Genomic DNA, 9,985 nt, shown 5'->3' with positions numbered 1-9,985 from the left:
TTATTTTGAAGTTAACAAATATTAAGGATAGTCTGAAGTCTGTTCACTGTATAGGTTGAATATCTCTATTTCAAAATGCTTGAGATCAGCAATGTTTCAGATTGTTTTGGATTTTAGAATAATTATGTGCATTATGTTTACTGGGTGAGCATCCCTAACCTGAAAATCTAAAACCCAAAGTGCTCCAATGAGCATTTCCTTTGAGCATCATGTTGGCGCTCAAAAAGCTTCACGATTTGAAGCATTTTGGAATTCAGATTTTTGGATTAGGGATGCTCGACCTGTATTAGCTGACATAGTGAATGAACTTGGACAGTCCACTGGACAATCTCAGTTGATTTTGTGTTCTGGGTAAAACAAAAAAGCAATAACTTGTGTTTCATTTATTTCGTATATTAAGTATATTTTATCAAGTATTTAATCAATAAAATATGCATTAGAAAAAAGACTAACAAAGTCCAGTATGAACTGTATACTCTGCTGTTTTTCTTTTTCTTTCAAATTAGTTTTGTTAAGTGTCTTACGTTGAAGATTCACTACATATATACCGTATAACCCTTTAGCCTAATTACGGTTCTTTATGAATTTCAGAAGTAGCTCGTAGCTAAAGAATTAGAGCCAGAACTCATATTTAAATTTTCTTTTTAAAACAAATCAGAGCTGCACCAATATTTATTGTGTCATATATTTTGGTTTTCAATATATTTTTTTAAACAGCCAATCTTGTTTTGTCCATACCCTCATCCACTCTCCTTCCACATAATTTTTTTTTTATGGAATTATATTTCACTTACCATAAAACTTATCTTTTAAAAGCGTATAATTTAGTGGTTTTTAGTGTAGTCACAAAGTTGTACAGCCATCATACTATCTAATTATAGAACATTTTCATTACCCCAAAAAGATACCCTGTACCCATTCCCCCCTGGCAACCACTAATCTACTTTCTGTCTCTCTGGATTTGCCTATTCTGGATATTTCGTATAATTGGAATTCTATAATATGTGGCCTTCTTTCACCCGCATGTTTTCAAGGTGGTAGGCAGTATCAGTACTTCTTTCCTTTTTATAGAAGAATAATATTCCATTCTGTGGACATATGATATTTTGTCCATTTATCAATTGACGAACATTGCATATTTCTACATCTACGCTATAATGAATAATGCTGCTATGAACATTCATGTACAAATCTTTTGTGTAAACATATATTTTCAGTTCTCTTAGTTATGTACCTAAGAGTGGAATTGGTGGGTCATATGGTAACTCTTTGTTTCACTTTATAAACATTTAAAAAAATGTTTATTATCAGTTCAGAATATTAATAGTTTTATATATTTATAGGGTACATGATGTTTTGATACAGGCATACACTGTGTGTTAATCAAATCAAGGTAATTGCATATCCATCACCTCAAGCATTTATCGTTTCTTTGTGTTAGAAACATTCCAGTTCTACCCTTTTAGTTGTTTCACTTTTTGAGAAACTGCCGAATTGCTTTCCAAAGTGGTTGAGTCGTTTCATATTCCCTCTGGCAATGTATGAGTTTCAATTTCTCCACATTGTGGTATTGAAGTCTGGCTCTTGTGCCCCATCACCACCCCCTTCCCTTCTAGGAGCTACGCCGGACACAGGAGGAGCTTAAGGAGCTGCAGGCAGAGCGGCAGAGCCAGGAGGTGGCTGGGAGGCACCGGGACCGGGAATTGGAGAAGCAGCTGGCAGTCCTGAGGGTTGAGGCTGATCGAGTTCAGGAGATGGAAGAGCAGAACCTCCAGCTACAAAAGACCATCCAGCAACTGAGACAGGACTGTGAAGAGGCTTCCAAGGCAAGGGGAGTGGGCACAGGGCTTAGGAGGTGGAGGCTGAGGGTTCTGGGGGGCTGAGGAGCCAAAGGGTGTGGCAAGTTACCTATCACGGGTATGTACTAACCAGCGCCTTGGTCCTAGGTGTGTGGTTAAAGGCAGCCAGGATTTGGCAGCCCACTGCATCTCTGTAGGGGTGGGATTCTCAGGGAAGCTTCTGGCTGGCAGTAGCACCCCTCTGTAAGCTTTGTTCTTCTGGGCTCTCTTTGGGAGGGCTTTCCTGGGTGTTGTCAATGGCCCTGAGCCCTGGGGTCTGAGCCACCGCTCCCTGGACCGTCCATAGGCTAAGATGGTGGCCGAGGCAGAGACAGCAATGCTGGGGCAGAGACGGGCTGCAGTGGAGACGACGCTTCGAGAGACCCAGGAGGAAAATGACGAATTCCGCAGGCGCATCCTGGGTCTGGAGCAGCAGCTGAAGGAGGCGCGAGGCCTGGCGGAGGGTGGGGAAGTGGTGGAGGCACGACTTCGGGACAAAGTGCAGCGGCTGGAGGTCAGTGCTTCTGCCCACAGCGTTGGCTTCCTCCTGGTTCTCTCTCCTCAGCCCTGGCAAATACTCCCACGCTGCATACGCAGCCATCAGTTTTATTTTGCTCTTAGTGTGATTCTGTTTTGCCTCCCCAGACCCTCTGTTAACCTTGGGTTTATTTCCTGGAGTATACTCAGGTGTCAATGTTCTAGACTTTGCACTGGTATTTTTGTCTCTTATCTCCCATCTTTGCTTGCTTTCTGTGTCTTGATTTCTTTTCTGGTTCCTCTGAGCCTGTTTTCAATGCCCACGTTTTTCATAAATGCCTCTTTCCCCCTCTCCCATCTACCTGCCTCAAATGGCTTGAGCCCAGGCTTTGCCTTCTCCGAGTCCAACCCTATTTCCACTCCTCCCAGGCAGAGAAACAGCGGCTAGAGGAGGCCCTGAGTGCAGCCCAGGAAGAGGAGGGGAGCCTGGCAGCAGCCAAGCGGGCCCTGGAGGCACGGCTGGAAGACTCCCAGCGGGCGCTGGCCCGCCTGGGGCAGGAGCAGCAGGCACTGAGCCGGGCCCTAGAGGAGGAGGGGAAGCAGCGGGAGGTGCTTCGGCGAGGCAAGGCTGAGCTGGAGGAGCAGAAGCGTTTGCTGGACAGGACTGTGGACCGACTGAACAAGGAGGTGGGGCACGGTGTGGCCTGGGCCCTTAGGAAGAGGCCCAGCTTGCACAGAAGCTGGCCTGAGGGGCAGGGGTGGGAGTCAGAATGTGTGATGTTTGCTTTCCTCAAGTACATTGTTGGGAAGGCCAAGGTCAAATCTTCTCAAAGTGGTGTCCTTTCTAACTCCTTTCCATGCTTTTGCCCTTCCCCCGGCATCCCATTCCTTTGTGGTCTTCATTCTTGGAGAATATCTCTAAGGAGTCTACCTTAGAAGTCAATAAAACCTAAACACAAGAATCTTCGCTGGTAGAATTTTAAATTTGGGGGAGGGGAAGCAGAAAGAAAGAAAAGGAAATAAATGGCTTTTTGCTGATAAGGTTCTCTTCCCGATCTCTTACTTTATAAAACGAGAGCAAACACTTAATACATTGTATCAGTTCTAAAGTGTACATTTTGTCATCTCTGAAATAGGATTTTTTTTTTTGTTTTTGAGACAGAGTCTCGCTCTGTTACCCGGGCTAGAGTACCATGATGTCAGCCTAGCTCACAGCAACCTCAAACTCCTGGGCTCAAGAGATCCTCCTGCCTCAGCCTCCCAACTAGTGGGGACTACTGGCATGCACCACCACACCCAGCTAATTTTTCTATTTTTAGTAGAGACGGGGTCTCGCTGTTGCTCAGGCTGGTCTCGAACTCCTGATCCCAAGTGATCCTCCTGCCTTCGCCTCCCAGAGTGCTATTACAGCCATGAGCCACCACGCCCAGCCAAGGCTTCTATCTTATAATTGATGATATGTCATAGTTCAATTGGCAGACTTTTCTTTCTTAGTGTTACATCCTATAATCATTGGCACCTTGAGTTTGCTGAAATAGTCATTTAAGGTTTACTTTGTATTAGGCACTATTATAAGTATAGAACTTTATGTAATTAACTCACATAATTCTCGCAACAACCTTATGTAGGTACTATTATCCCATTTTACAGATGGGGAACTGAGACCTATAGAGCAGTGGTCTCCACCTCAGATCATCAGGCATTAGATTCTCATAAGGAGCGCACAACCTAGATCCCTTGCATGCGCAGTTTACAGTAGAGTTTGCGCTCCTATGAGAATCTTATGCCGCTGCTGATCTGACAGGAGGCAGAGCTCAGGTGGTGATGTGAATGATGGGGAGTGGGTATAAATACAGATGAAGCTTCGCTCTCTTGCTTGCCTGCTGCTTGCCTCCTGCCGTGCAGCCTTGTTCCTAACAGGCCATGGACCAGTACCAGTCTTTGAAAACCCCGGGGTTGGGGACCACAGCCATAGAGGATGAGTAACTTGCCTATATTCACTAGTAAGTGGTAGAGCCAGGATTTCAACCCAGGCATCTGTATATAACTATTAGCCATACTAGGAACCTAGGCCCAGGAAAGAGCAAGAGAGGGCTGCCTTGGCAGGAAGGAGGCTCTTGGGAGAGTCTTGGGAGTCTGTGCCTGGAGAAGGGACAACTCTTTTCTCTGCGTTTTAGCTAGAGCAGATTGGGGACGACTCTAAGCAAGCCCTGCAGCAGCTCCAGGCCCAGCTGGAGGATTACAAGGAAAAGGCCCGGCGGGAGGTGGCAGATGCCCAGCGCCAGGCCAAGGATTGGGCCAGTGAGGCGGAGAAGACCTCTGGGGGGCTGAGCCGGCTTCAGGATGAGGTAGGAGCCTAAATGACAGGAGGGTGGGAACCATCCCATTGTCCCTGGGTTTGGAGGTTATTGCCTTTTAACTGAACCTGTGGCCAAAGGTCTTGGGGCCCAGGTGTAGTCTAATGACTTGCAGTGACATGCTAAGGTGGGGTGCGGTGGAGGGAGTTGTCCACCCTCGGTACAAACAATAGGGGATATATCATCTGTAGAGCAGTGATTTTCAAACTCTGCTGCATATTAGAATCACTTGGAGAGAGTAAAAAAAAATCCTAATGCCCAAGCTATATCCCATATCACTTAAATCATAATCTCTGCGGGTGGGACCCAGGATCAGCATTTTTAAAAACTCCTCAGGTGATTCTAATTCATGTAGAGTATTTTAAAACAATAATGAAAATGGACTAAAAGTCCATCTGCTTTTTATTGTCACTGTGTGCTGGTAATTCTAAAGAACGTCCGTGATGAGATGTGTCTCTCTGCAGGGGCAGATTGCTCCCACCCCTCAACCCCCACCTTCTTACTACCCTGAGTTGTTGCGTCTTTTCCTTCTGCCCAGACCCAGAGGCTGCGGCAGGCCCTGCAGGCATCTCAGGCTGAGCGGGACTCAGCTCTGCTGGACAAAGAGCTGCTGGCCCAGCGACTGCAGGGGCTGCAGCAAGAGGCAGAGAACAAGAAGCGCTCCCAGGATGACAGGGCCCGGCAAGTGAAGAGCCTTGAGGTCAGGACACTGGGGGGTGGCCTGTGGGGGTCGGGGCATTCTGGATCCTGTCATAGGTGGGACTTCCAAATCCTCTTTCTATATTAGAGGTGGAAACGGGCAGCCTACAGCTGATGGGTTTTGTTTGGCTACAGTATTTTAAACAACTTTGAATTAAATGACAATGTTTAGAAATTTATAGGTGTCACATAAAAATTTGGATTTCTGGCTTCTTTTGTATTTGGAAGATGTGGGAACACAGCTTCCAGTCCTGAGTGTGCATTGGCAGCAGTGGGCCGGAGCTGAGCAGTGTGGCTTTTCCCCTTTAGAGTGAACAATTCTCTTCAATTTGCTATATTTGATGATAATAATAACAGCAGCAGCAGCAGCAAACATATATTATGCTGTGTGACAGGCACTTAGACTCAGTTAATCCTCAGAATAACCCTGTGGGGTAGACAGTCTTGTTTTCTTCAGTTTACAGATGAGGAAAACTAAAGCACAGAGAGATTAAGTACCTTGTCTATGATTCTACTGCCAGGAAGTGGCAGATCTGATTTTAAAACCCAGGCAGTCTGGCCCCATGTACATACTCTCAGCCTGTGCATAGTACCGCCTGGCTTGAATTTGCTCCCCCAATCTGTACTCTAGTGCTTCGGTTTCTGAGTCTCTTCATCTCAGCTTTGGCCCAGGTACTTGGGTTTCTCAGTTTTCCCCTTAGAGAAATAGGGTTCTCCGATGAGGAATGGATTCTGGGGTTTGCCTTCTCGCCAAGAGGCCATGACCAGAGCATGCCCCATCCCCTCCCCACAATGCCATGGCTGGGCAGCAGAGGGCGCCAGCTTCATGGTGGCTGAGCGTAGAGACACGTGCCAAAAGGTTATTGGATTGGGTGTGCAAGAGAGACGTCTGTGGAGGTTGGAGTTTGAGAGGGTGCTGGTCTGAGTTTGGCATTCCAGCGTCCAGCATTTGGGGCAGAATTAACCTTGTTGTCCTTCTGCCATAGGAAAAAGTCTCACGGCTGGAAACAGAGTTAGATGAGGAGAAGAACACTGTGGAGCTGCTAACAGATCGGGTGAATCGTGGCCGGGACCAGGTAGTCCCTTTCTTACCCCTCATCTGTGTCTACCCCTGACTACATAACCTCTCAGTCCTCTCAAAAACAACTCTACCCTCCCCTCTTTTGTAATCTGGAGAGTTCTGGCTACAGAATCTGTGCATGGCTGGGTCTACTTCAGGCTCGTCTGCTTTGGGGAGGGTTGGCAAGTTTCCTCAGGTAGAAAGAAGCCAAGAATTTGAGTTGAGGAAGGAATCTTGGTGGTCTGGGCTACTCTCTGACCTGAGTTGGGGCTGCTTTGGTTCCCGAAGGGATGCTAGTTCCTGGTGGGACAAAGGAGGCCCTGTTTAAGTTCCGTATCTCCTCCCATTTGAATAAGCTGTGAGTTCTTTTTTTTTTTTTTGAGATGGAGTCTTACTCTGTGGCACTGGGCTAGAGTGCCGTGGCGTCATCCTAGCTCACAGCAACCTCAAACTCCTAGGCTCAAGCAATCCCCCTGCCTTAGCCTCCCGAGTAGCTGGGACTATAAGCGTGTGCCACCACGCCCAGCTAATTTTTTCTATTTTTTGTAGGAACGGGGTCTCGCTTTTGCTCAGGCTGATCTTGAACTCCTGACCTCAAGCGATCCTCTCCCTCCGGCCTCCCAGAGTGCTAGGATTACAGGCGTGAGCCACTGCGCCTGGCCTAGCTGTGATATCTTAGTTGCCTAGGAATTTGGGGGATTTAGGGTTCAAAGACCACTGTCCAGTTACTCTGCTTCACTTGGTTCAGCTGGCTGGTTCATCCTTAGCCCTCCCCATGTCTGGTTCCTCTCACCCATTCCCACTAGGTGGATCAGTTGAGGACAGAGCTCATGCAGGAGAGGTCTGCTCGGCAGGACCTGGAATGTGACAAAATCTCCTTGGAGAGACAGGTGAGGGGGAGAGTGGGGAGTCTTGGGGATAGAGCCCAAGGGTAGAATGACCAAGTGGAGTACTAACCATGGATGCTCCCTGTCCCTTTCAGAATAAGGACTTGAAGACCCGGTTGGCCAGCTCAGAAGGCTTCCAGAAGCCCAATGCCAGCCTCTCTCAGCTTGAGTCCCAGAATCAGCTGTTGCAGGACCGGCTACAGGCTGAAGAGAGGTGACATGAGTCTGTCCTCCCTCCTTCCTTTCCTCCCTTCCTCCCTCCCTCTGGGCTTTTCTCCTCTGGGGCTCCCTCTATCTTCCACCTCAGATATGGCCAACCTAGCCTGATCTTTAGGGGGCCATTTTCTCCTCATAAAGAGCAGAGAGCGTTGCAGAAATTCTGAAATAGGATGACCTCAATCTCCTTGGTTCTTTGGATCTGCACTGGATCCTCCCAGTCTGATGGTGGGCTCATGACGGAGAGAAGTCCTTGGAGGCAGTAGAGGGCTAAGTTATGGTTCTCTCAGAAATGGCAACACCCAGAGACAGGCTTCTACCTCATCCTCAGGGAGAAGACAGTTCTGCAGTCCACCAACCGAAAACTGGAGCGGAGAGTTAAAGAGCTGTCCATCCAGATTGATGATGAGCGGCAGCATGTCAATGACCAGAAAGACCAGGTAAGGACATGGCACCCTAGGGCCAAGCAACCGTGGGGCAAGTATGTAGTATGTGTTTGCTTAAAGGCCAAGGGAGGCCCCTCTTCCATAGGTCTTCCAAACTTGGACTTTTCTTATATTAAATATAAAGACAGGGAGATTAAATTGAAAAGACTAGAGCAGTCATTGCAAGCATATGTATTGAGTGCTTATGTGCTATAATAGGTTCTCTGTCTAAGTGTTCTATGTGTATTAATCCATTGAATCCCCAAGACAACCCTGAGAGGTTAGGGGACTTGCCCATGGTCACATTTTTCTAGGGAAATTATCTGTTGTCAAGATTGTTACAGGAGAGGGTCCCAGGCCATGGTAGCAGATACTTTCCTAATGGGACTTGGTATCCTGTCCAGCTGAGCCTGAGGGTGAAGGCTTTGAAGCGGCAGGTGGATGAAGCAGAAGAGGAAATCGAGCGACTGGACGGCCTGAGGAAGAAGGCCCAGCGTGAGCTGGAGGAACAGCACGAGGTCAATGAACAGCTCCAGGCCCGGATCAAATCCCTGGAGAAGGACTCCTGGTATGCCTATAGGGACAGTAGAGCTAGAAGGGAATGGTCTCCGCTGAGCTGGCTAAGGAGGAGAATCTCTAAGATGGGACTGTGTAGTCACTTATTCCTGACTGGAAGCCAGTATGATTATTTCTTAATATCTCAACCACCATCCTCCCCCCAAATCTCGGATTAGTAGGGGATCTTGTCAGTAACTTTAGGCCTTAGAAAAATTGGAATTTAGCATGAAAAGGGTGGCTGTCTCAATCTTTCTATTCCTCCTCCCTTATCCGTATTCTTCTCTCTGACTTAGGCGCAAAGCTTCCCGCTCAGCTGCTGAGTCAACCCTCAAACATGAAGGGCTGAGCTCAGATGAGGAATTTGACAGTGTCTACGATCCCGCGTCCATCGCATCACTGCTTACAGAGAGCAACCTGCAGACCAGCTCCTGTTAGCCCGTGGTTCTCAAAAGCCTAGAAACTGGGCCTATCCCAGCCAGCCCTGCTCTGCCCTGCCCACCTTGGATTCCTCATGCCTGTGGGTGACCCAGTTATTCAGACCTAAGACAGGGAGGGGTCTGAGTCATGTTGATACAAAAAGCATCAGCAATAAGCTGATAGATGGACTTTCCCTTTCCATTGGAGGAGTGGATATTTTAGGCCAACCAAGCCCTTCCCTCAAGTGCCGACGCCTCCCTCATCCCTCTCATAGTGAAGGACGGTCAGCATATAGGCTGAGGAGAACTGAGCAGGATAGGAAGGGATAGGAATTGCCATGTGTATAAAGCTTTATTTCTTTAGCCCTTAACCCTAAGGCTCAGGGAAATACCTTATGCTGTTCTGCTCCCGGGATTCCTGCAGCCCATTTTCCTCCCACCCTGGGGCAGGGTGAGGGGAACGTTATGGGTAATGGACACGCAGGCGTGGCTCTACCCACTTCTCAGATGCTCCTGTTTGCACAGTCATGGGGCCCATGTGGTAGTCCCCATAGCCTTCCAGTTCCTGTATTTTTGTCTTCTCTAAGCAAGCGGGTCCAAGGGATCCTTTATGCTCTCTGCTTCCCATCTTCACCATTCCTACCTTGCTTGTTTCTTCTCAGTGCCTTAGCCAGGGTGAGGAGATGAGGATGCTCTTCTTGCCTTTTTTATCTGCACATTCATACCTCTCCAAAGACCAGCCTTTCCCCAACCGGGGCTCTCAGCCTTCCCTGCTGCCCCAGTGACTGGTCAAGAGAGCTGCTCGCTGGCTTCTCTACCAATGAACCCTGTGGGAGAGGGACTTTGGTAGGGCATGATAAGGTGGTGGGGGCCTGGTTCTGCTCAGGGTTTTCATCCTTCCTCCTCTCCTTCCTCTTGACTACAGATGTGGTTCTAAGGTGGTTGCACCTGGGAACTTTGACAACTGTCTACAGGTTCTCAAAGCAAAAGTCTCAGTCCCTCTGGCCCTCCTTGTGACTTTTCTGACTAGATGTGTCCAATTTCAATAGAGA

The 9,985-nt window shown here is 47.9% G+C and overlaps 1 protein-coding gene across 1 annotated transcript in view; it reads left to right on the top strand.

The window, feature by feature from the left end:
• The window catches only part of CGN (cingulin), a 22,788-nt gene extending 13,698 nt beyond the window's left edge, over positions 1–9,090 (top strand). The window contains exons 11-21 of the mRNA XM_012658882.1: positions 1,617–1,826; positions 2,146–2,352; positions 2,745–3,002; positions 4,493–4,663; positions 5,211–5,372; positions 6,358–6,447; positions 7,238–7,321; positions 7,414–7,532; positions 7,866–7,974; positions 8,364–8,527; positions 8,811–9,090. Of these exons, the coding sequence (XP_012514336.1) occupies positions 1,617–1,826; positions 2,146–2,352; positions 2,745–3,002; positions 4,493–4,663; positions 5,211–5,372; positions 6,358–6,447; positions 7,238–7,321; positions 7,414–7,532; positions 7,866–7,974; positions 8,364–8,527; positions 8,811–8,952 (1,716 nt within the window). The 3' untranslated portion in view covers positions 8,953–9,090. The remainder of the gene's footprint in view (positions 1–1,616; positions 1,827–2,145; positions 2,353–2,744; positions 3,003–4,492; positions 4,664–5,210; positions 5,373–6,357; positions 6,448–7,237; positions 7,322–7,413; positions 7,533–7,865; positions 7,975–8,363; positions 8,528–8,810) is intronic.
• The last annotated feature ends 895 nt before the right edge of the window (positions 9,091–9,985 follow it).

The sequence above is a fragment of the Propithecus coquereli genome, unplaced genomic scaffold, assembly GCF_000956105.1.
Source record: "Propithecus coquereli isolate 6110/MARCELLA unplaced genomic scaffold, Pcoq_1.0 Scaffold59, whole genome shotgun sequence".
In the NCBI taxonomy this organism is placed as follows: Eukaryota; Metazoa; Chordata; class Mammalia; order Primates; family Indriidae; genus Propithecus; species Propithecus coquereli.
This window is presented reverse-complemented; position numbering and strand designations above follow the sequence as displayed.